The sequence below is a fragment of the Mastigoproctus giganteus genome, chromosome 3 (genome assembly GCF_048544385.1).
Source record: "Mastigoproctus giganteus isolate SK-2022 chromosome 3, ASM4854438v1, whole genome shotgun sequence".
In the NCBI taxonomy this organism is placed as follows: domain Eukaryota; kingdom Metazoa; phylum Arthropoda; class Arachnida; order Uropygi; family Thelyphonidae; genus Mastigoproctus; species Mastigoproctus giganteus.
The window spans coordinates 121,594,475-121,621,706 of record NC_143577.1 but is presented as its reverse complement, the minus strand read 5'-3'; the positions used below and the strand labels follow the sequence as shown (position 1 = coordinate 121,621,706).

Below are 27,232 nucleotides of genomic sequence, written 5' to 3'. Positions count from 1 at the left end.
CTAGGTTAACCCTCACCTCACTCACACATACCCTTTAGTCCAAATTAGTTGAGCTCTATCATACTGGAGTAAAATCTTGAGTTTTAAAGATGAGCGATCAAAGGTAGATCATCCAGATTCATCAAAAAATCAAAGAATCTAGTCTAACTCATCTTTAAAATCTGTTAATCTAATTCAAATCAATACAAGCCATTTTCATATTTATTATTTAAATATTTTTCATATATATATATTTTTTTTTTTTTTTTTTCACATGGCACTAGAAAGCATTCACTAGAAATCAAAAAAAAAAAAACAAAAAAACAATAATTTTTCAATTTAGGTACCATAAGGTAACATAAATATGATACATATTCATCATACAGTAAATTTTGGTGTTTTTTTTTTATGTATAAAGAAATTGTAATCTGTACAGCTTATTATTATTATATTATTAATCAGGCAATTTAAAAAAAACTAATAAAATAGCAAATGGGATAAGAAATCTACATACCAAACTCAAAATCCTCTGAATTTATGCTGAATTTGGCTAAACCCTTTTTTAATGCACTCTGTAAATTGGTGGGAAAACAAAGATTTAAAATCAGTTTATCCTAATGTGAAACTCAAAAAACCTTTATATCTGGTTACATAGCTTATTATAAAATCCTTAAAAATTATAAACACTTGCATGCTGTGCTGTGTTGTGCTGCGCTGTGTGCATGTGTGTGGGTTTTCCCCCCCTCAAATTTCGAGAGACAGTCAAAGAGATACATCTTTCTTTCAATTTTTAGCTCTGATGTATTGCTAATCTCTTGTAAGACCAATTACACATTTTTATAATGTGACATCTCTTCCAATTGTTACTATTTTCATAAGCATCATGTGTCTTAATGTAACATCAAGGAAATACAAAACGTAAATGCTCACTATACAATTTCTAGTAACGACCAACAGACAGGTTTAAGTTAAACTTTATTGAAATAAATAGATATATACATAAATAAAATACTAAAACAAATATAAAATGAAAGCATTAAAACTGATAAATACATAAAAGCTTTAAAATATATATAAATAATAAAATAGATTTCAGGGTGAGTTTTCCCTTCATCAGCTGGTCGATGAATGGTGTGCTGAGTATATATATACATTGAGTAAAATAATAGAAGCTTATTGGGCATGATCAAAAATCACATCTCTGGTGCTGGTAACACATTACATATGCGTAAGGAATGCCAACACTCATCGCACTGCAATATGGCAGACTCTGTAATGGGGTGCATGTGCACTCCCCTATTATGATTCATATTACTATTACAGCTGACTACGTGCAGTGCTTCAAACCATGAGAGTCGGCAGTAATTATGTGAATAGCCAAAGGTTTGAATCTCACGTCAGGGATCATGGTTATGCTGCTTGCCCCAGTAATGCTTAGCAACATTTTTTGGACTCCTGAAGATCCACAAGGTTTGTGGATCTTCGGGATCTTAGGCTGCAAGGTTGTTATCACCCCTTGTTGGGAGAACTGATCATATTGTTTCTAGCAAAGCACATTTTTTTAAGTATTACAGTATTTCCCCATGTATAAGACGCTCCCATGTATAAGGCGCACCTTAATTTTGGGGCCCGAAATTTGAAAAAAAAATGTATTACATAAAGTTATTGAACTCAAGTTTTATTCATACAACTCATCACTGTCAAAACTCCCATCCATTAGCTTGTCCTCATCTGTGTCTGATAACGAATCACTGGCTTCATATATTGCCTCGTCCTCAGTTCCATCTATGGCATTTTAAATGCCACACTTCTTAAATGACTTCACAACGATCTCAATCTTGATATTATCCCAGGATCTTTTCACCCAGGTACAAACTTCTATAGTTGGTTTCTTCACTCTTCCTGCTGGTGTCAAATTGTCCCCAGAAGACTTCATCTATTGGTTCCATTCGTCTCTCATGGCAGCTTTGAAGGGTTTGTTAATGCTGACATCAAGTGGTTGGAGCTGGGATGTCAAGCTTCCAGGTATGACGGCAAGTTTTGTTTTTTGCTCTGCAACAATCTTCTTTGTATTTTTTGTTATGTGTGCCTTGAACTGATCAAGCACCAATAGGGCAGGTTTGCATAAGAGCCCACCTGGTCTCCTGCTCCAAACTTTCTCAAACCAGATCTTCATCCCATCCTGATCCATCCAACCCTTGTCATGAACGTGAACGATCACTCCTCAAGGAATTTCTTCTTTTGGCATTGTTTTGCGTTTGAAAATCAGCATAGGAGGCAGCTTGGTTTCGTCGGCACAACCAGCTAGAACTGTATAATGGCTCTTTTCATATCCACTTGTCTTCACAGTTACAGTTTTCACCTCCTTCTTATCAACAGTTCTGTTACTTGGGACATCAAATGGAAGGGGCACTTGGTCCATATTTGCAATCTGTCCCAACTCAAACTGATGTGTCTTCCGACATTGAATGACAAAATGATGAAATTCAAGGACCTTCTGCTCATAGCTTTCAGGCATAATTTGGGCAAGTCTGGTGCGTGTATGCATACTTAGTCCATTCCGTTTCATGAACGTGAAGCATCAATGGAGGACATACTTTGAAATCAGTAACTTCTTTTTCATCATCAATTCTTCTTACCTCATGCTGAACCATCTTTGTGGACACAATAATTCCAATTGCCCTTTGCTCCTCAATCCACATCTTCAATTCTCTCTCTAAATCAGGCTCTCTAAAAACTGGATCACTTTTAACTTGAATTCAGCACTGTACAAAAATCTTTTCTGAGCCATTTCTGGGCAGAACATGGCAAAACGTAAACTAATACACAGGTAAGAAGTGCGAAACAATGAGCACAAAGATAACAAGTGTGAAAAAGTGGGAAATGCAAGTAAAAAAAAAAAAAAATCTACAACCACTGTATAAGACGAATCCAGTTTATAGACCCCAAATTTTTCGAAAAAAGTTGTCTTATACATGGGGAAATACGGTATTAAAGATTTTATCATTTCCGAGGGCGAGGTCATCGTTTCCTTTGATGTGGTCTCCCTGTTCACCTATCTTGTTGTGCAGCAGGCTGTTGCTTGTGCAAGGCAACTTTTGGATGGGATGCTACCCTGAAGGAGAGGACCTCACTCTCTACTGATGACATTCGTACTGCCCTCAATTTGTGTTTTACTGGTAACACGATCACGTTTAATGACTCTTTGTTTCGTCAGATTTCAACTCTTTAAATATATCAATTCCCTTTCAATTTAATACTGAACTGGAAACAAATAATACTATTCCTTTCTTAAATGTCTTAGTCTGCATGGGTACATGTTTTACAACCTCTGTCTTCAGGAAACGTGTGTGCAAGCCAATTTACTAATTATAGGTCAGCATATGCTCATGAACATCTACGTAGTACTGCTTGTACCTTATTTACCTGTGCATGGACACATTCCAGTTCCATCATTGATAGGCAATTGGAGATTTCTAAAATATGAACGGAGCTTTCTAATTGCAGCTATCCACCTGGTGTTCTGGATAGGTGTGAGTTGCAAGCTTGCGATTTTGGGACTTGATTAGAACTTCCTCACGATAATGAGTTTATTTCTGTTGCCTACATCCCTTATTATCCAGGCACGTCAGCGCATCTCGCTAGAATTTTACAGTGTGTGCAACTCCCTAGTAGAAGTTGCATTCCATTATTTCCAGAGTGAAAACACTTATTCCTCCTCTGTTATGCAGCGGTTCCGTTTACCATATTACATGTCCGGATTGTGGGATCTGTTATGTTGGTGAGACTGGCAGGAAGTTGAAAGATCGTGTTTCAGAACATGGGTTGGCTATCTTCACCATTCACTTTGAATGCTCCACAGTTGCTGAGCATTACTGGGTCAAAAGCATAACGTTGATCCCCGATGCGACATTCAAACCGTCAAATATTCACTTGATTACCACCAGCACTCATGGCTCAAAGCACTGCATATATTCAGCTGTAACAGTATTATGAATTGTAATAAGGGTGTGCACATGCACCTCCTATTACGACCAACTGAACTAGGCTTTTCATCCAAACAGAACTTTGTGACATGACAGGACTGCCTCAATCTGAGTGAATGGGTGAAATCAGAAGGGTTTTTCCCTTTTTGGCTGCTGCTATATAAGCTTGCTTTCTTGCATCATATGACTTTACTAATGCTAACTAAAGGTAAATATACCATCAGATCACCTCACAGGTGCCTAGTATCCAGACACTGTAATTTGCAAAATTTAAGCATTTCTTCATAAGAGCAACCTTTTGTTCCATTCAATAATCTTGTTGTCCTTCTCTGTACTCATTCCAGCAAATCTACATCCTCCTTTAAATGAGGCCTCCACACCTGTATAGAGTACTCAAGGTGTAGTCCGACCATTGCCTTATACAAGGAGAAAATCATCTCCTCATCCCTGCTAGGAAAATTCCTACATAATGTTGACAAGACACCATAAGCCGTCTGCACTGCTCACAAAACTTCATATCTGCCTGCACAATTACCCACAGGTCCTTTTCATTCTCTACCACTGTCAGTGTAGTACCACACAGTTGATATGTTACTCTGAGGTTACTGCTTCCCATATGCAGTACTTTACATTTATCAAAGTTAAACTTCAGTTGCCACCTCTCAGCCCATCTGCTCAACTTTTCTAGATCCTGTTGCAGCAATGTACTGTCATTAGTGTCATTAACAAACCTTCCAACCTTCGTATCATCTGCAAACTTAGATATTACGCCAGATATACCATTATCAATATCATTAATAAATAGTAAACAATAATGGGCCCAACCCTGAACCCTGGGGGACTCCATTAATAACATTAGTTCATGAAGAGCAATATCCATTGATTACCACTCTCTGTCTTCTCCCCTCCACCATCCCTTTATGCATAGCAGCAATTTGCCTCCAATGCTGCACTGGTCCAATTTGTGAAGCAGTCTTCCATGTGCAACAGTACCAAAAGCCTTTCTAAGATCCAAATATATGATATCAAAATTGTTCTTTGCATCCAGTTCCTTTGTGACCAAATCACAATATCCAATCAAATTGGTCAGACAAGACTTCCCCTTAACAAAGCCATGCTGTATCTGAACTATAACTGAAGTCTTGCCTAGATCTTGCAGTGCTTCTTTAACCAGTTACTCCATTAATTTCCCAGAAACAGAAATTAAACTAACAGGTCTGTAATTACTTGTGTCACTCTTTGATCCTACTTTGAGAATTTGGGTCAAATTTGCACATCTCCAGTCCATGGGTACCTCCCCTGAGTCCAAGGAAGCTCTCATAAATGGCTAAGGGTTTGCTTACTTCCTTTGCTGCCTCCTTTAATATAACTGGATAGTTCCCACCACTCCAGATGCCTTTCTTATGTTTATCTTCAAGAAGGCTAGGAGTATAGTTAATAAATTTGATGAGCTGGAAGTGCTATTCAAGACATCAAAGGCAGATATTATTGGGATATCATAGATGTGGTGTCACACAGGCATAAACAGTGCAGAATTGGAATTTAGGGAGTACAATGTGTGCAGAAAGGATAGACAGGACAGGAAGGGAGGAAGGGTTATGCTTAGTTAAGAAACAAATCAAATCTAAAGATGTGCATCCAATTGATGTTGGTGGACAATGCAATGTTGAGTATGTTTGGTGTGACAGAAGCACTGGGAAAGGAAAAATGAGAGTAGGTGTGTGTTTAAAGGCCTAATGAATCTGATGAGTATTATGAGCAATTGTGCAGAGAAATACAGTAAATCAGGATGTCTAATAAAAGGGATTTTAATTTCCCAGAGATTGACTGGGTTTGTCACTCACACAGTAGCAAGGCTTTTGTGCATTTATTGGAAGGCAACTAGAGGGAGTAATACTGTTGATCTGATTATCAGTTGTGATTCTTCATGCATTAAGAATCTATAGATAAAGGAACCACTAGGTGGCAGTGATCACAGTGTGCTCAAGTGGGATTTACTCAAAGAGGTAACTCCGATCAGGGGTAAAGGGAAGGATTTTTGCTTTAATAAAGGTGACTAAGAAGGTCTGAGACAGTAATTAAATTCTATACGGTGCGACCAACTGATGATGATGTTTCCAACAGCAAAGTCAAAATGGGAAGTATTCGAAGAAATAATCTTGGAAGCTACTATGTTTTTCATACTAACTAAGAAATATTGTCCTAAATGGATGTCAGATGAACTAATTGAACATGTCTGCTGATGAGGCTAGTAGGAACCAGATGTGTTCAAAGCCGCTAAGTGGATTTTTCCTATTTATTGATTTGAAATTATTGTTTTTCTAAAACTTTTGATTTAAATTTAGTAGTATAGCATTATTTTGTGATTTTCTGATTAATCTGGTGTATTTATTCTTTACTCGGCCTTGTAACTGCAAAAAAGTATCGGTAAGGGTATCAAATCCACGTGTTACAAGTTGCAACTCCGCTGAATGAGAGGTTTTTTAGCCATATTTAGCCGCTTTATTGAATATTTTTTACATCAAATTATTTTCTGTAAGTAGCTTATAGACCTAGTAAGGATCGTTAGTTTATTCTGAATTGAGACAGCGAGATTTGAAAGTTAATTAATACTTAAGTGTCCGTAGATTTACCATTCGTAACTTGCCACCTTTGTCATACGATACGTTATATACCGAACTAGATAGCATTAGTATAGTATAGGTTATACTATTGTCAACTGATTGTTAGAATCTATTAAACTTGAACTTCGTTGTCAATTAAATGGTACTTTTAACTAAATACATATAACGACTAAGATTACAAATTTAACATAATTAATTAATACATAACTGCTACGGAAGTTATATAAAAGGAACTCATAGATATTTAATACCTGACACTGAAAAATATATATACCATTATAACTGTGTTGGGATGCAAGTTTAGGGTTATAATTTTGAACTGAAATTGAAATTTTATTGAAATTAATAGAAATCATGACTCAGACCAGAGCAGCAAAGCAAAAGGTTCAAGCTAATGGAAGTACTGTGGCTCAGAGGAGAACTGAGGGGGGGGCAGTTGCCTTCTGAATCACAGCCTTTTAAAATGCACTGCTTGCATGATGTTTGTGTAGCATTCAGGTATGGGACATGATATTATTGCCATGGGGAATGTCTTTGTGTGTGTGCACGATGCAAGGAGTGCATCGAAATCAGACAACAAATCAGCGTTGTTATGGACCTATATGAGAGCTTGAAGGACTGGGTGGATGCCCTCGAAGAAACTAAATTGAGGCGCCCATCAAGCTCTCAGCTGCCCACATCAACGCCAGAGCTTGCACTTGGTCATCATGCAACACAGCAGAAACCCCCAAGGCAGAATGCGCTGGTCCAACAGGAACTAATAGTTATTGGTGCCTCTATTGTCAGGGAAATGGGAACATGCTTTGTAAAAAGGATAGGTGGAACAGGACCAGGGTATGTCTGCAAGGGGCAAAGGTTGATGACATTGTAGAGCAGATCTCATTTTTTAAGGGCACAAAAGGCGATATAGTTGTACACGTTGGCACTAATGATATCAAGAGTAGGAGACCGGCAGAATTACTTAACAGGTACAGGTCACTGTTGAAAAAAAGCCATGAATTCAGGTTCAATTTGAAAGTGTCTGCAATTCTGCCCAGACACGACAGGAGGGAGTATATGATGAGAGCCTTGTCGATCAATTTGGCCCTAGAAAGACTGTGCAAGGCTCAAGGGGTAGAATTATTTTCAGCCTGGACTGTACTTGTTAACAGGAGAGACTGCTTCTAGAGGGATGGGATACACTTAAATAGAAAGGGTGCAAGAATGTTTGCTGATATTATCGAGGCAGTGTTAGGTGGGTCGGAAAACTGCTAGCTTGGGGGAGACAGACTAATAGATTAACAGTAGCCACTGGCAGAGGTGAAAGAGATTCCTGCACTGCTTCTATTGGAATGAGCAGAAGCCTGAAAAACAAGATACAGGATATTTCAGAGACTGCTGGAGTCATTGGGGTACAAGTAAACACAAGGTTGTGTTAGAGTAGCTAAGAATAGAAACAGGTGCATGTATACTTGCATGTACACCAATGCTAGGCATTTAGCAAATAAATTTGATGAATTTGAGGTATTGCTCAAAACATCAAAGACAAATATTGTTGGGATATCAGAGACGTCGTGTCACACAGATATGAGGAATGCAGAACTGGAATTTGGGGAGTACAATGTCTACAGAAAGGATAGACAGGATAGGAAGGAAGGAGGGGTTATGCTATTAGTTAAGAAACACATGAAATCCAAGGAAGTGAAACCAATCGACATCGCAGGACAGTGCAGTGTCGAGTCAGTTTGGTGTGACATAAGCATTGGGAGATCAAAATTGAGAGTATTAGTGTGCTATGGGCCTAATGACTCTGATGAGTATAATAAGAAACTGTACAGGGAAATAGGGTAGACCAGTAAATCAAAGAGTCTTATAATGGGGGATTTTAATTTCCCAGATACTGACTGGAATTCGGGGGCTGGTCACTCACACACTAGAAAGGCTTTTGTGGATTTATTGGATGATTGTTTTCTATATCAGCATGTTCGGGAGGCAGCTAGAGGGAGTAGTACTCTTGATTTGATTATCAGTAGTGATTCTTCATGCATTAAGAATCCGCAGATAAATGAGCACTAGGTGGCAGTGATCACAGTGTGCTGAAGTGGGATTTACTCACAGAGGTAACTACCATTAGGGGTAAAGGGAAGGGTTATTGCTTTCGTAAAGGCGACTACGATGGACTGAGAGAGCATATAAATTCTATACAGTGGGACCAACTGACGAAGTTACCAACAGCAAATTAAAAATGGGAAGCATTCAAAGAACTTATCTTGGAAGCTACTAAGCTTTACATACCAACTAAGAAATATTGTTCAAGGTTTAGGCCTAAATGGATATCAGATGAACTAATTAGACATGTGACAGAAGAAATATGCATGGGATACATACAAATTAACATGTGACACAGAAGCCTATGATAGATACAAGTTGATCTGTAACCAAGTTACAAAGGAAGTTAGGGAGGCGAAGGCAGATTACAAGAAATCTTTGGAAACGGATGCAAAGAAAAACAGCAAAGCATTCTTTATTTATGTAAACTCTAGAAGGAAGGGTATGAATCAGATTGGTCCGCTTGATATTGATGGGTCAACTGTTGATGATCCTGCTCAGGTATCTAACAAACTAAATGAATATTTTGCATCGACATTCACATATGAGGAGTTATTCAGCGAGGGGAATGCCAGAGGTGTATTCAACTCTGGCAGTAAGCTAGAGACTCTTGTAGTAACTGCGAGTAAAGTGGAGCAGAAATTGTTGAAAATAAAGACAAGAAAGGTACCTGGGGTGAATGGGATCTATCCAATTATATTAAAGGAGGCAGCAAAGGAAGTAAGCAAACCCTTAGCCATGATTATGAGAGCTTCCTTGGATTCAGGGGAGGCACCCACAGCCTGGAGATGTGCAAAGGTGACGCTGATTCACAAAGGAGGATCAAAGGCTGATATAAGTAATTATAGACCTGTTAGTTTAACTTCTGTTCCAGGAAAATTAATGGAGGCACTGGTTAAAGAAACACGGCAGGATCATCTAGACAAGACTTCAGTTATAGCTCGCACACAACATGGTTTTGTTAAGGGGAAGTCTTGCCTGACCAGTTTGATTGGATACTATGATGCAGTCACAAAAGAACTGAATCCAGGGAATAACTTTGATATTATATACTTGAATATTAGAAAGGCTTTTGATACTGTTGCACATGGAAGACTGCTGCACAAATTGGAGCAGTGTGGCATTGGAGGCAAATTGCTGCTATGGATAAAGGGGTGGTTGAGGGGGAGAAGACAGAGAGTGGTAATCAATGGACACTGCTCATCGTGTACTAATGTTATTAGTGGAGTCACTCAGGGTTCAGTATTGGGTCCATTATTGTTTTCTGTATTTATAAATAATATTGATGATGGTATATCAAGCTTAATGTCCAAGTTTGCAGACGATACAAAGGTTGGCAGGGTTGTCAAGGACACTATTGACACTATTCTGCTGCAACAGGATCTGGAAAGGTTGAGCAGATGGGCTGAGAGGTGGCAAATGAAGTTTAACATTGACAAATGTAAAGTACTACATAGGGGAAACAGCAACCCCAGAGCAACGTATCAACTCTTTGGTACTACACTGACAGTGGTAGAGAATGAAAGGGAACTGGGGGTAGTTGTGCAAGCAGATATGAAGTTCTCTGAGTAGTGCAGATGGGCTGCAAGAGTAGCTCATGGTGTATTGTCAATGATATATAGGAATTTTTCTAGCAGGGATAAGGAGGTGATTATTCCCTTATATAAGGCAATGGTCAGGCCACACCAAGAGTACTGTATACAGGTCTGGAGTCCTCATTTCAAGAAGGATGTAGAGCTGCTGGAACGAGTACAGAGAAAGGCAACAAGATTAGTGAATGGAACAATGGGGTGCTCTTACGAAGAAAGCTTAAATTTTGCAAGTTACAGTGTCTGGAGACTAGCCACCAGCGAGGTGATCTGATAGAGGTGTATAAAGCCTTGAATGGTTTGAGCACGCTCAATGCTGATGGGATTCTTCCTCTTGCTCAGAATAATCATCTGAGAGAGCATAAATTCAAATTGAGGAAAGACAGATGTAGGATAGACGTGCGGAAATTTGCCTTTAGCCAGCAGGTGGTTGGTTGGTTGGTGGAACAGACTTCCATCCTTTGTCGTAGAAGCTGATAGCCTAAATAAGTTTAAGGCTCAGCTGGACAGGTATTTTAAACGAACAGAGGGGTGAAGTGGAAGTGTTTTTTTTTTTTTTTTTTGGCTGATGCTGCATAAGCTTGCTTTCTTGCATCAAATGCCTCTACTAATGCTAATGTGGCAGAGAAGAAAAATGCATGGGATATGTATAAATTCACAGGTTACACAGAAGCCAATGATAGATATAACCAAGTCACAAAAGAGATTAGGCAAGCAAAGGCAGATTATGAGAAATCTTTGGTAAAGGATGCAAAAAAAACAGCAAACAGTTCTTTACTTATGTAAACTCTAGAAGGAACGGGTTGAATCAGATTGTTCCACTTGATATCGATGGTTCAACTGTTAATGATCCTGCTCAGGTAGCTAACAAACTAAATAAAAATTTTGGATCTACATTTACAGATGAGGAGTTATTCAGGGAGGGGAATGCCAGTGGTGTATTAAACTCTGGCAGTAAGCTAGATAATCTTGTAATAACTGAGAGTAAAGTGGTGGGAAAATGGTTGAAGATAAACATAAGAAAGGCACTTAGGGTGGATGGAATCTATCCAGTAATATTAAAGGAGGCAGAAAAGGAAGTAAGCAAACCCTTAGTCATAATTATGAGAGCTTCCTTGGACTCTGGGTAGGGACCCGTGGAGTGGAGATGTGCAAATGTGACCCCAATCCAAAAAGGAGGATCAAAGGGAGACACAGATAATTACAGACCTGTTAATTACAGACAGGTAATTACAGACCTGGAACTTCTGTTCCAGGGAAATTAATGGAGGCACTGGTTAAAGAAGCTGCAGGATCATCCAGACAAGACTTCAGTTATAGGTCGGCCACAGCATGGGTTTTTTAAGGGGATTTTTTTCTGACCAATTTGATGGGATACTATAATATAGTCACAAAGAAACTGAAAGCCATTAATAATTTTGATATCATATATTTGGATCTCAGAAAAGATTTTGATAATGTTACACATGGAAGACTGCTGCACAAATTAGAGCAGTGTGGCACTGGAGGCAAATTACAGCTATGGATAATGGGATGGTTAAGAGGGAAAAAACAGAGAGTGGTAATCAGTGGACACTGCTCTTCGTGGCCTAATGTTATTAGTGGAATTCCCCAGGGTTCAGTGTTGGGTCTATTGTCATTTTGTGTATTTATTAATGATATTGATGATGGTATATCATGCTTAATGTCCAAGTTTGCAGATGATATGGAGGACAGCAGGGTTGTTAATGTCACTAATGACAGTATGCTGCTGCAATGCAGGATCTAGAAAAGTTGAGCAGATGGGCTGAGAGGTGGCAACTGAAGTTTAACGTTGACAAATGTAAAGTACTGCATATGGGAAGCAGTTACCCCAGAGTAACATATCAACTGTGTGGTACTACACTGACAGTGGTAGAGAATGAAAAGGACCTGGGGGTAATTGTGCAGCAGACATGAAGTTTTCTGAGCAGTGAAGATGGTCTGCAAGAGTAGCTCATGGTGTATTGTCGATGATATATAGGAATTTTTCTAGTAGGGATAAGGAGGTGATTAGCCTCTTGTATAAAGCAATGGTCTAGCCACCATACTGTATACAGGTCTGGAGGCCTCATTTTAAGAAGGATGTAGATCTGTTGGAACAAGTACAAAGAAGGGCAATAAGATTGATGAATGGAACAAAGGGTTGCTCTTACGAAGAAAGGCTTAAATTTTGCAAATTGTAGTGTCTGGAGACTAGACCCCTGCGATGTGATCTGATTGAGGTGCATAAAGCCTTGAATGGTTTTAACATGCTTAATGCTGATGGGATTCTTGCTCTTGCTCAGAATAATCGCCTGAGAGGGCATAAATTCAAATTGAGGAAAGACAGTTTTAGGATAGATGTGCCGAAAGTTGCTTTTAGCCAGCGGGTGGTGAATACTGGAACAAACTTCCATCTGTCATTGTAGAAGTTGATAGCTTAAAGAGATTCAAGGCAGAAGTAGACAAACATTTGGAGTGGGTGGATGGATGAAATGAGAAGGGTGTGTGTGTTTTTTTTTGACTGATGCTAAATAAACTTGCTTTCTTGCATCACATGCCCTTTATAATGTTAATGTACATGCATAACTTGTGATTGTTATGCAAATAACATCCTTTAATATACCAATCTGCTTGTTTCATAATAATATGTCCAATAACATGTTTGTTACTGCTCTCATACAGGAATCCGAAGGTTCTAGTAATTGTTAGCTGGCAAACAAAATGCTTAGCAAATCACCATTGAAGAATGTTTAATTCTTTTAACATGCACACACAGGGCAACATTATGCACAGCAGATGAACTTTGAAAGCAGGATTTGGTCATTGAGATGTCAGAAGCATGATGGTCAATATGGATAATTTCCATTTCCATGGAATGTGATGGCTCAATGGCAACATTGGATATGGAAAGTATACTCAGATATACTGACAGAACACTGGGGCCATCAGAAGAACATAGGAGCAGGAGGATTGATGGATCTGCTGACTAGCAACAGGAAATAGATTTTTCACAATCCACCACCATTACAACATTGTAATGCCATCCGTCCTTGGCTGTTCCTTCTGTGTTGGGATCATGATTAGACAATGCCTGTGAAAAGTGGGACTGCATTCTTGTCATCCCTTGCCTCATCTTCCTCTGATGTCATTCCATCATTTTCAGACATATTCAATGGCACATGAAGAGAAACAGACTTGGGGACAAGGATGGCACTGTGTAGTTTTCAGCAATGAATCGCTTTCTTTTTGGGGGTTCAGTGATGGCTGTATATGAATCTTGAGACATGCTAAGGACAGAAACAATCCAGCTGCATCAGGGATAAGTATACAGGCTCCTCACCCAGAATCATGGGATGAGAAGCCATAAGTTATAGCCATTTACCTGTGGTCATTATTAAGAGCACTGATGGAAAATTATTATGTTGGAACCATTTGGACCAGTGATACTGCCCCTTCTATGCTCCATCTAATGTTATTTTCAAGAAAGATAGTGCCCTCACATGTAGCACTACAATTACAATCACTGTCCTCCCATACCAGACGGAAAAGACAGTTCGAATCCTGGCACAAGAAAGTTTTATGAGCTTTTTTCACATCATGGCTAAGGTCTCGGGGAAATGGTCTGCATGGTTTTCTTCTGCCAGAAATTCTAGTTATTCATCCAGCAAACTGATTGAAGAATATACTGATGCCCTAAATAGCCTTAGTTGCTTTGATGCTTGGCAAACAGCCAAAAAGGACAAATTCCGCCCAAATATTGCTCTCATATCCCACCAGTGTCTATAAGATGTGGATATGCTTCCTTGGTCTTCATATTTACAAGATGTTTCTGTGGAACACATTTGGGATATGATGGGACATTCATTGACCTCTGCCTCTAAGCCCCTTCACTGTTGCCAAACTCACAGCACAAGTGCAAGAAGCATGGCTTAATGTACATTGCCCCCTTTTCAACTCCCTACTGTGACATTTAGCTTCTTGAATTGCAATTCATTGAGACCATACTTCACATCAATTTGCACTGCATTTTTGTAAGTAAACTATTGAACTGATGAACAATCAAATTTTATTGTCTATATTTATATCTGCCATCACCCAACTTAACTTCGGCTCAAAGTATGCCCTCCTTTTGGGGACAATTTGAATGAAGTGCAGTACAATCAGACAGAACAAATAAAAACACCGTATAAAGAATTTTTGTTCTCTTTTATAACCAATAAAGTAAACTTCTTAAATTAGTGTACCTAAGTCATGTTTACAGTTCCTGCTGTTATGATGAAACTGTAAAAACCCAAATTCATATTATGTGGGTACAAATGAAAATTGTGTAATTGTAAATTGTAAAAATGAGACAAGCCAACTACTACATATGGGTAGCAGTAATCCAAGAGAAATGTACCAACTCTGTGGTACTACATTCAGGGAGGTGGAGGATGAAAAAGACCTGGGGGTAATTGTGCAGTCAGATATGAAGTTCTCTGAGCAGTGCAGATGGGCTGCCAGAGCAGGTCATGGAGTTTTGTCAATGACATATAGGAATTTTGCTAGCAGAGACAAAGAGGTGATTATCCCTTTGTATAAGGCAATAGTCAGGCCACACCTTGAGTACTATATACAGGTCTGGAGGCCTCATTTTAGGAAGGATGTAGAATTGCTAGAATGAGTACGGAGAATGACAAGATTGGTGAGAGGAACAAAGAAGGTGCGCTTATGAAGAAAGGCTTAAGTTCTGCAAGTTGCAGCATCTGGAGACTAGGCACCTGCGAGGTGATCTGACTGAGATGTATAAGACCTCGAATGGTTTGAGCAGGCTCAATGCTGAAGGGATACTTCCGCTTGCTCAGACTGAAAACCTGAGAGGGCATAGATTCAAATTGAGGAAAGACAGTTGTAGAATAGATGTGCAGAAGTTTGCCTTTAGCTAACGGTAGCTTTAGGTCTGATGCTGTATAAGCTTGCTTTCTTGCATCATATGCCTCAACTAATGCTACTGCTAACTACAACACTGAAATCCATCCGGTATTAGCATTAGTAGAGACATATGATCTATTCTACAATTTTCATTCCTCAATTTAAGTTATGCCCCCTCAGAGTCGTAATCTGAGGAAGAGGAAGAATCCCATCAGCATTCAGCCTGCCCAAACCAATCAAATCACCTCGCAGGTGCCTAGTCTCCAGATGCTGCAATTTGCAGAACTTAAGTCTTTCTTTCTAAGAGCAATCCTTTGTTCCACTCACCAGTCTTGTTGCCCTTCTCTGTACTCATTCCAGCAGCTCTACATCGTTCCTAAAATGAAGCCTCCAGACCTGTATGCAGTACTCAAAGTGTGGCCTGACCATTGCCTTATACAAGGGGACAATCACCTCCTTATCCCTGCTAACAAAATTTCTGTATATCATTGCTCAAAAAACTTCATATCTGACTGCACAATTACCCCCAGGTCCTTCTCATTCTCTACTACCTGAGTGTAGTACTCCACAGTTGGTATGTTACGCTTGGGTTACTGCTACTCAGTGCTTTTTTTTGTAAAAAATAGGTGCCGGTACTCATTCTTTGCCATCAGGAAAAATTGAAAATTAAAAGGATATGAAAAGTACTCTAAAATTTGGTTCCCCCTGATATTGTTACTTTAGCAGTAATGTTTTTAGAATAAGAACAAGAAATTAAGTATATTAACACAGTTTATTAAGCATAAATTTATTATTCAAGTATATAAAAAAATAAGTAAAAATAATTTCATAATAAAGTTTTTGTAGAATATTCCAAATTTTTATTGTTCTCATCTGACACCCTATGCTGATTTCTTTTCCTCCTCTTTGTGTGTCAGTTTCTGAATGACATTTCTGAAGCAGCCATGGATCTACATATTTTGCTGAATCACAGCAGGTCAGTGGTGGCCCTACAATTTTAAGAAACAGTAGTGAAGAAACTGTTTTTGTCATCAACGAAGCACTGGTTGGGCTGGCGATCAGATTCATTTGCGAAAATCCTCATTCACATTCACTCGGTGAAATTGGTATCATACTCAGAGCGTTCATCAAATGCTTCAATTCTTCGGAAACCTACTTATCAATTAGGTATTCCTGAAATCCACAAATTTCATTTAACTCTAATTGATAATTTTCTAACTTCATTTTCACCAAACGCCAACAATTCATGTTTAGAAAGATTAATTGTCACCGTTTTCCTTCTCTCATCATCGGTATTGTCACTAGTTCTTAAATTTCAATTTTTTTTTTTTTGAAACTGTCCAAAATATCTGTGTCATTCGGATATTCAGGTCTGTGACCAGAGATAATGATAATTTTCGGAACAATGTGGATAACGCACTTCCGCAAAACAACAGATGATTATTCGTTGGGGTAAAAGAAAATCACTTTTCTAATTCTTGAAAGGGACACTTACAGTTGATTCATAGCAGTGTCCAACCTATGGCCTGCAAAGAAAGTGAACTAAAACAGCATTTTAAAATTTGTTAATTAACAAAAACATTTTCTAATTAAATGTTTTGTTCAGTAAATATAATTGTGTATTGTACTTAATAAAATTTTTGAATATTTTCAATTTTACTTTTACACACAACAAGATATCGAAAATGTAACACACTAAAGAAATCTAACTTGGAATTTTTTTTGAATATGGCTCCTGTACTGGAAAAGGTTGGACACCACTGCAGTAGAAAGTGGACCAGAGCCCATTGAGAATACCCCTTGATCTGCTCACTCTTGACCAGCACGACTTCTCTGTATGTGGTACAGGTGGTCAGATATAACTTAGTGGTACCTTTTACCAGGTACCACTAAGTTATACAATGCCAATCCCTTTAGCTCTCTTAATGGTCTGTACTTGTTAACAGGAGAGACTGCTTCTACAGGGATGGGATACACTTAAATAGAAAGGATGCAAGAATGTTTGCTGATGCTATCGAGGCAGTGTTAGGCGGGTCGGAACTGCTAGATTGGAGGGATACAAGGACTAATAGATTAACAGTAGCCACTGGCAGAGGTGAAAGTGATTCTTGCACTGTTTCTATTGGAATGAGCTGCAGCCTGGAAAATAAGATGCAGGATATTTCAGAGACTGCTGGGAATCATTGGGGTACAAGTAAACCAATGGGTTGTGTTAGGGTAGCTAAGAAAAAGAACAGGTGCATGTATACTTGCATGTACACCAATGCTAGGAGTTTAGTAAATAAATTTGATGAATTTGAGGTATTGTTCAAAACATCAAAGGCAGATATTGTTGGGATTTCAGAGACGTGGTGTCACACAGATATAAGGAATGCAGAACTGGAATTTGGGGAGTACAATGTCTACAGAAGGGTTAGACAGGATAGGAAGGGAGGAGGGGTTATGCTATTAGTTAAGAAATACATAAAATCAAAGGAAGTGAAGCCAGTCGACATTGATGGACACAGTAGTGTCGAGTCAGTTTGGTGTGACATAAGCATTGGTGAAAGAAATAAAAGAGGTGAAAGACTTGTGGAATTTGCAGAATCTCAAGGAATGTCAGTAATGAACACTTTTTTCAAGAAAAGGGTGAACGGAAAGTGGACATGGAAGAGTCCAAATGGATTAACAACTAATGAAATCGACTTCATCCTCACTAACAGAAGATATATTGTGAATGATGTTACCGTCCTGAATAAGGTAAATGTTGGAAGTGATCAGAGAATGGTAAGATGTACACTTGATATAGATGTAGGAAAGGAAAAAACTGACTCGAGTAAATAATACAAAGGTCTTTGAAATAACAGAGGAGGAGAAAAAGCAGTATGTACTGGAACTTAAGAACAAGTTTGAGCTTCTGCAGACTGCTCAGGACCAAGATATCGACGAGGAATATTACAACTTTCTGAAAGTGATAAAGCCCAAGAAACCTATAGGGAAACAGAAATCCACAGAAGAAAAAATTAGTCAAGAAACACTTGTCATGATGAACCAAAGACGACAAATGAAGAGCAAGAAAAACACTGACAGGGAGAAAATTGAGTATACTGAGTTATGCAAAGCCATTAGAAAGAGACTCAGAGCAGACATAAGAAGATTTAACACAAGAAAAGTAGAACAAGCATTAAGGGAAAACAAAGGATTTAAATCAGCAGCCATGAGCAGTAATACAGAAAGACAAATGATACTGAAACTGAAGAATAGCGATGGTGTACTTATAAACAGCAGAGAAGGCATAATTCAAATAGCAGAAGACTACTATAGAGAATTATACAAGGAGCGAGGGAATGATACCAGCAGTGGGGAAGATGGATTGCAAAGTAGCAACACATACGACATACCCGATATTCTTCCTGATGAGGTAGAACATGCATTGAAGAAAATGAAGAATCGGAAAGCCCCGGGGGAAGATGAAGTTACTGTAGAGTTGTTAAAATTGGGAGGAAGAGACATAACACAAAAACTGGCAAGGCTCTTCACAAAGTGCATTAGAAAAGGTGTGATGCCTGAGCAGTGGAATAATGCAATCATAGTTTTGCTGCATAAGAAAGGAGATAAATCAGAAATTGGAAATTATAGACCAATTAGCTTGTTATCCCCATATCTACAAGTTGTTCACAAGGGTCATTACTAACAGATTAGAAAGAATACTTGATGAGAATCAACCGAAAGAGCAAGCTGGCTTCAGGACAGGATTCTCAACTATGGATCACCTTCACATAATATCACAGCTGATGGAGAAAGCAAATGAATATAAAACACCATTATGCCTGGCATTTGTGGATTATGAAAAGGCATTTGACTCCATAAAGCATAAGGCAATGTTTCGGGCACTGGAAAGACAAGGCATAGATACTCCATATAAATAAATAATTTTCTGTTTATACTCCGGCACGACAACCAAGTCAGTAGAGTTTACAATAAATCGTCAATACAAATATTTATCGTATTTAGTAGTCACGGGCTTGAACCCCGGTTCACTCAAGGAACGCGTGCTATGCACTCTCGCTCCTGACCACTGGGCTAAGTCAGGCCTAAAATAAATTTTCTGTTTATACTCCGGCACGACAACCAAGTCAGTAGAGTTTACAATAAATCGTCAATACAAATATTTATCGTATTTAGTAGTGACGGGCTTGACCCCCGGTCCACTCAAGGAACGCGTGCTATGCACTGTCGCTCCTGACCACTGGGCTACGTCAGGCCTCTATATTATGATTTTGAAGAAAATATATGAGAGTGCTACATCCTTTATTAGACTAGACAAAGACAGTAGCAAATTTAAAATCGAGAAAGGAGTTCGACAAGGAGACACAATATCTCCGAAGCTGTTTACTGCTGCCCTTGAGGAAGCTTTCAGAAGATTAGACTGGTCGCAGAAAGGAGTCAATGTGAACGGAGAGTACCTAAACCATTTACGATTTGCAGATGACATTGTGGTCATAAGCCACGATCCCAAAGAATTAGAGGAAAATCTTAATCAGTTATGCACAGTTAGTAAGGATTTTGGACTAAAGATGAATATGGCTAAAACAAAAGTAATGATGAACAAGTATGCCACGGAAAGGGAAATAATGATTGAAGGAGCAGTAATTGAAAAGGTGGAGTCATATACTTATCTGGGACAAGTTATTAGCTGTAATAATGATAAATGGCTGGAAGTGAAGAGAAGAATAAATTTTGGATGGATAGCATTCAGGAAATATAGTCACATACTGAAGAGCAATATCCCAGTTTGTCTGAAACGTAAAATAATGAATCAATGTATACTCCCCACCATGACTTATGGAAGTGAAACTTGGGCACTCACCAAAAGAATGGAAGAGAAGCTAAGAACTACACAGCGAAGAATGGAACGAATTATATTGGGAATCAGACTGTTAGATAAGAAGAGAAACACATGGATTAGGCAGCAAACTCAAGTAAAGGACATTCTTATCAAAACTAAAGTACTAAAATGGTCTTGGGCAGGACACATAGCTCGAAGACATGATGACAGATGGACTAAGAAAATAACAGAATGGTACCCAAGAGGAGCTAGAAGAAAACCTGGAAGACAAAGGCGGAGATGGATAGATGAAATTCATGAGTTTTTGAGTAGTAAATGGATGGTCAGTGCTCAAAACAGAAGGAACTGGAAAGTTGCTGGAGAGGCCTTCATCCTGCAGTGGATTGAAAATGGCTGATGATGATGATGATGATGAAGCATTGGGAGATCAAAATTGAGAGTAGGAGTGTGCTATAGGGCTAATGACTCTGATGAGTATAATAAGAAATTGTGCAGGGAAATAGAGTGGGCCAGTAATGGGGGATTTTAATTTCCCAAATATTGACTGGAATTTGGGGCTGGTCACTCACACACTAGCAAGGCTTTTGTGGATTTATTGGATGTTTGTTTTCTACATCAGCATGTTCGGGAGGCAACTAGAGGGAGTAATACTCTTGATTTGATTATCAGTAGTGATTCTGCATGCATTAAGAATCTGCAGGTAAATGAACCACTAGGTGGCAGTGATCACAGTGTGCTGAAGTGGGATTTACTCAAAGAGGTAACTACCATTAGGGGTAAAGGGAAGGGTTATTGCTTTCTTAAAGGCAACTACGATGGACTGAGACAGTATTTAAATTCTATACAGTGGGACCAACTGATGATGTTACCAACAGCAAATTCAAAATGGGAAGCATTCAAAGAACTTATCTTGGAAGCTACTAGGCTTTACATACCAACTAAGAAATATTGTTCAAGGTTTAGGCCTAACTGGATGTCAGATGAACTAATGAGACATATGGCAGAGAAGAAAAATGCATGGGATACATACAAATTAACACGTGACACAGAAGCCTATGATAGATACAAGTTGATCTGTAACCAAGTTACAAAGGAGGTTAGGCAGGCGAAGGCAGACTACGAGAAATCTTTGGCATGGGATGCAAAGAAAAACAGCAAAGAGTTCTTTACTTATGTAAACTCTAGAAGGAAGGGGATAACTCAGATTGATATCGATGAGTCAACTGTTGATGATCCTGGTCAGGTAGCCAACAAACTAAATGAATATTTTGCATCGACATTCACACATGAGGAGTTATTCAGCAAGGGGAATGCCAGAGGTGTATTCAATTCTGGCAGTAAGCTAAAGAATCTTGTAATAACTGAGAGTAAAGTGGAGGAGAAATTGTTGAAAATAAATACAAGAAATGCACCTGGGGTGGATAGGATCTATCCAGTTATATTAAAGGAGGCAACAAAGGAAGTAAGCAAACCCTTAGCCATAATTATGAGAGCTTCCTTGGACTCAGGGGAAGTACCCATGGACTGGAGATGTGCAAATGTGACCCCAATTCACAAAGGAGGATCAAAGGGCGGCACAAGTAATTATAGACCTGTTAGTTTATCTCCTGTTCCCGGAAAATTAATGGAGGCACTGGTTAAAGAAGCACTGCAGGATCATCTAGACAAGACTTCAGTTATAGCTCAGACACAGCATGGTTTTGTTAAGGGGAAGTCTTGCCTGACCAATTTGATTGGAGATACTATGATGCAGTCACAAAAGAACTGGATGCAGGGAATAACTTTGATATTATATACTTGGATCTTAGAAAGGCTTTTGATACTGTTGCACATGGAAGACTGCTGCACAAATTGGAGCAGTGTGGCATTGGAGGCAAATTGCTGCTATGGATAAAGGGGTGGTTGAGGGGGAGAAGACAGAGAGTGGTAATCAATGGACACTGCTCATCGTGAACTAATGTTATTAGTGGAGTCCCTCAGGGTTCAGTATTGGGTCCATTATTGTTTTCTGTATTTATAAATGATATTGATGATGGTATATCAAGCTTAATGTCCAAGTTTGCAGACGATACGAAGGTTGGCAGGGTTGTCAAGGACACTACTGACACTATGCTACTGCAACAGGATCTGGAAAGGTTGAGCAGATGGGCTGAGAGGTGGCAAATGAAGTTTAACATTGACAAATGTAAAGTACTACATATGGGAAACAGCAACCCCAGAGAAATGTATCAGCTCTGTGGTACTACACTAACAGTGGTAGAGAATGAAAGGGACCTGGAGGTGGTTGTGCAGGCAGATATGAAGTTTTCTGAGCAGTGCAGACGGGCTGCAAGAGTAGCTCATGGTGTATTGTCGATGATATATAGGAATTTTTCTAGCAGGGATAAGGAAGTGATTATTCCCTTGTATAAGGCAATGGTCAGGCCACACCTAGAGTACTGTATACAGGTCTGGAGGCCTCATTTCAAGAAGGATGTAGAGATGCTGGAACAAGTACAGAGAAGGGCAACAAGATTGGTGAACGGAACAAAGGGGTGCTCTTACGAAGAAAGGCTTAAGTTTTGCAAATTACAATGTCTGGAGACTAGCCACCAGCGAGGTGGCTGATAGAGGTGTATAAAGCCTTGAATGGTTTGAGCATGCTAAATGCTGATGGGATTCTTCATCTTGCTCAGAATAATCACCTGAGAGGGCATAAATTCAAATTGAGGAAAGACAGATGTAGGATAGACATGAGGAAATTTGCCTTTAGCCAGCGGGTCGTTGGTTGGTGGAACAGACTTCCATCCCTTGTCGTGGAGGTTGATAGCCTGAATAGGTTTAAGGCTCAGCTGGACAGGTATTTCGAACGAACAGAGGGGTGAAGTGGAAATGGTTATTTTTTATTTATTTATTTATTTTTTTTTTTTTGGCTGATGCTGCATAAGCTTGCTTTCTTGCATCAAGTGCCTCTACTAATGATAATGCTAAAAAATGCTAATTCACGCAGCAGCACTAATTGCCTAAATTACCTGAAGGCCAGAAATGCAAACATTGCGTACCGAGTTAATTCTCTCCTAATCCGTTCGCTATATAAAAATTTTCTTCGCTCAACAGAAACTATTTTAAATGTAACTTCCGAGAGGAATTCAAAATAATTTGCTATAAAAGGACTTCGTTAAACAGATGTCCAATTGAGCAATTTAGAATTATAAAAATGGTTATACAGTTTTATATAGTAAATATCTTAACAATAGACAATAAAAAATGCAAATTTAGTTAAATCATTTTAAGCTTATTTGAATAGTAGGTAAACACGTGAAAAAATTTACGGATATTATAAATTCCGAAGTGCATTGCGTCCAAATGTCACAAGTCACTGTTAATAAAGGTGCCAGTATGCCGTACCGATGCATACCATACCAAAAAAAGCTCTGCTGCTACCCATATGCTGTACTTTACATTTGTCAATGTTAAAAACTTCTGTTGCCATCTCTCAGCCCATCTGCTCAAATTTTATTATTATTATTATAAGCCATATGGTGCAAGGAAGCCGAGGCTTATGCTGCACCAGCCAAAAAATATTTGAATATGAAAGAAAAGTAGGAGGGAATCACCAAAAGAGAAAAGAATGATGATATCCAGCTCAGGACCCTGGGTGTGCCATGCCCATACTCACCAGATGTGAGACCCCTGGGGTAAATAGATCCTGTTACAGTAGTATCCTATCATTACTGTCATTAACAACCCTGCCAACTTTCGTATCATCAGCAAACTTAGATATTAACTCTGATATACTTTCATCAATATCATTGATAAATACAGAAAACAACACTGGACCCAACCCCGAACCCTTGGGGACCCACTAATAGCATTAGCCCACGAAGAGTAGTGTCCATTGATTATCAACAGAAGTGAGATGATGTACTACTACTAGCAGACAATTTGATAAAGGCCAAGAGAAAATGGAAGAAGTAAATCAAGCTTATAAAGAAGCTTAAAAATAATTTAAACAAAAATCAAGATACAATAGAACCTTACTAATTTGGACTTAACCAATTCAGATTTGATAATTTGGATTACCTCTTTTATGTATACAATAGAATCCGTATACATAAAAGAGCTATATAAAGACAGGTGGTCTAGAACCAGAGTTGCCAGGAGCAACAACTGTTGATGTTACCAACATACTGTCATATTTTAAGGGAGTTAATGAGAGAATTATTATTCACGTTATGATGACTAACAATATTAAGCATGTACAACCAGACCATCTGTTGGAAAATATAGGGCTATGCAGGAAAAAATGCCATGAGTTAGGTCAGAATGTGTATGTGTCTGCAATTCCACCCATACACAACAGGAGGGACTATATGCTGAAAGCTTTGTGGATTAACTTGAGGTAATCTGCAAGGCTCTGGGGGGGGGGGAATTTTTATCAGCATGGCTGGCATTTGTAGTTAGTAGGAATCTATTTTGCAGAGATGGTATTCATTTGAACCAAGTTGGTGCAAGGACTTTTGCCAGTATCATTGAGGATACCCTAAGGCAGTGGTTTTCAACCAGGGTGCCACAACAACCTTCCTTGCCGACCAGGCTAGCCAGGTGGGTAAAGTGCCTGCCTAGCAACCCAAAGGTCGCGGGTTTGAATCCCGCCTCAGGCTTGGATCAGAGTAGAAAAAGCAAAAACCTTGGGAGGTGCAATATGGCCACAGAAGCCGATGCGCCGACAACTAACAAAAAAAAAAAAAAAACCAACAACCTTCCAGGGGTGCCACGTAATTTAGGTTTAAGTTAATTAATTTTTTTTAAATTTATATATTTATTTCATTATAAAAGTTTACAATATATTTTTAATTTTGTGGTGATCTATAATTGATGTTTATTTAGTATCTCTATATAAAGAATAAAATTATAATGTATATATAATTTGTATTATGAATTGTAATTTTCTTTATAGTTATATTATTGTAATAACTTAATATTAGATATACAGCAAAACCCTGCATAACATTGATAATTGGTACTGAATCCGTTCTGTGTTATCTGTGCTGATTGAGGCATAATTATAATGGGTTTTAATTGAATGCGTACCAGAGAAACTGTCTATAAGCAAATTATAATAACTTTATAAACAATTTGCAGTTGATGGCCAATTAAAAGAATTGAAATTAAAAATATTACAGAAATTTTATTAATGAAAAGTAACATTATTAGAGATGAGAAGAAAGCTTTATTGTTTATTTAGGTATTTCAATAATAAAGTCCTCTGAAGTTTTATCTTCTTTTCTCGGTGTAAGTCTTTGTAGCATCAAAACCCATCTTGTAAAATTTGCCATATCTTGATGCTACGTTCGACGTCCAGATTTCCATTCATAATCACCTCGCAGGTCATGTCAACCCACTCCTGAAAAACATTCTCCAGTTCTTCTGTTGAAAACTCTTTTGGTGCCACTTCAGTGTTATCCACTTCAGAATTGTTTTCCTCTTCTTCATATGCAGTTTGCTCATCAATTTCAAGGAGAGTTGCACCATCTAAATCATTTGCATGTGAGTCAATGCAGTCACATACATTGGCAGTGTCAAAAAGTTTCAAATCCCAAATCTTTTCCAATCTTCACAATGTCTTTGGCAATTGTCTGAATTTGTGATTCAAAACCAGTGAAATAATTTGCTAAATGGGACAAAACATGCTGCCAAACAGAACGCATGTTGTTGGCAGTGATTTCTAGCCAAGATGCAAATATATTTTCGATCGGATTTAAAGGGGTAAAAAATAAATTGTGAAATGAAAAGCTATCATGTCATCCTGTCAGGATGGAATTAAGAATACCGAACACTGTTGCACGTTGCCGGTGACTGCCTGAGGGGAGCTCTTGGCACATGTGCATGTGCCAATAGCTCCCCTCAGGCACATTTATTTGGGCATGTTATTGGCACATGTGCATGTGAGAAAATAGAGTTGTCTGACAATAGTGACAATACAGTCACTGCAGCATATATGTAAGTATTCCTAGGCTACAACAATACAGCACATATGTTTTTTTTTTTTTATGTGAACTCCAAACAAGAGAGGTATTAGAACCTATAGTACTTAGTACCGTGCTTGGGTTTGAGGTTAAGAAGACGAAAGAAGATATTTGTTGACATTGGACTTGAACTTCTGTAGATTGTAATTTTCAGGAAATACGTATGAAGGAAGGTTGTTCCAGAAAACGGCAGTTGAATGAATAAATGAGGAAGATGAAAAGTTGGTTCTGTGGGTTTGAAGTTGGACAGTAAATGGATGTTGGCTGGTGGCCGCACGTGTTCGGACTGTTTTGAAAGAGAGAGCAGGAATTATAGAAGCCAATTCAGAAGAACAGTGCCCACGGAAGTATCTGTAGAAGAGGCATGCAGCAGAAACAGTGCGTCAATGAGAAAGCGAATGGAGAGACTCTGTTAGAGATGAATCATTAATTAACCTAACTGCCCTCTTCTGAATGGAATCAAGAAGCCTGAGAGAGGTTTTGGGGGCACCACCCCAGATGTGGGAACAATATTCCATGGCAGGGCAAATTGCGATTTATACAGAGTGAGCAGCTGTTTGGAAGAAAAGTAACGCCGAGAGCAAAAGAGAAAACCAAGTTTTTTAGATGCAGAGGAAGCAATATTTGTAATGTGCTTGTGACAAGAGAGATTAGAAGTCGGGGTAATCCCCAAAAGAGGCATATCATTTTGCCTAGAAATCAGAGTGTCACTAAAGATAAGCATAGGAGCAGAAGAATCCATTTTGTGAGATATAAGACAAGACTGAGTTTTAGAAGGGTTAAAATCAACTAAGTTGTCTTTGCCCCACTGGAGAATTACCTGAAGATCAGCATTTAAGGAATTGGTGGCAGATTTTCGAGACATTGAAGCTGATTAAGCAGGATGAGGTTTCCCAAAAGGGAAAGTTGAATGCAATGTGCTATCATCGGCAAAACTATGGATAGGATTTCCAGTAAATGGAAGAAGGTCATTGGTATACAAGAGGAAAAGAGTGGGGGAAAGAACTGAACCTTGGGGGACACCGGCATTAGTGGAGAAGTTAGAAGACAGAGAGCCATCTACCACCCTCAGTGAGTGATCAGAGAGAAAACTGGAAAACCAATTACTAAAAACAGTTGGCAAACCATAAGATGGAAGCTTGTTTAGAAGACCTTTGTGCCAAACACGATCAAATGCCTTTGAGATGTCAAGAGCAACTACTTGTATTTCACTGAA

The 27,232-nt window shown here is 38.7% G+C and overlaps 1 protein-coding gene across 1 annotated transcript in view; it reads right to left on the bottom strand.

Moving 5' to 3' along the window:
* LOC150088255 (intermembrane lipid transfer protein VPS13A-like) overlaps positions 1 to 27,232 on the bottom strand; it is a 3,009,916-nt gene that overhangs the window by 2,717,818 nt on the left and 264,866 nt on the right. Inside the window, exon 9 of the mRNA XM_090370087.1 lies at positions 494 to 551. Within this exon, the coding sequence (XP_090226213.1) occupies positions 494 to 551 (58 nt within the window). The remainder of the gene's footprint in view (positions 1 to 493; positions 552 to 27,232) is intronic.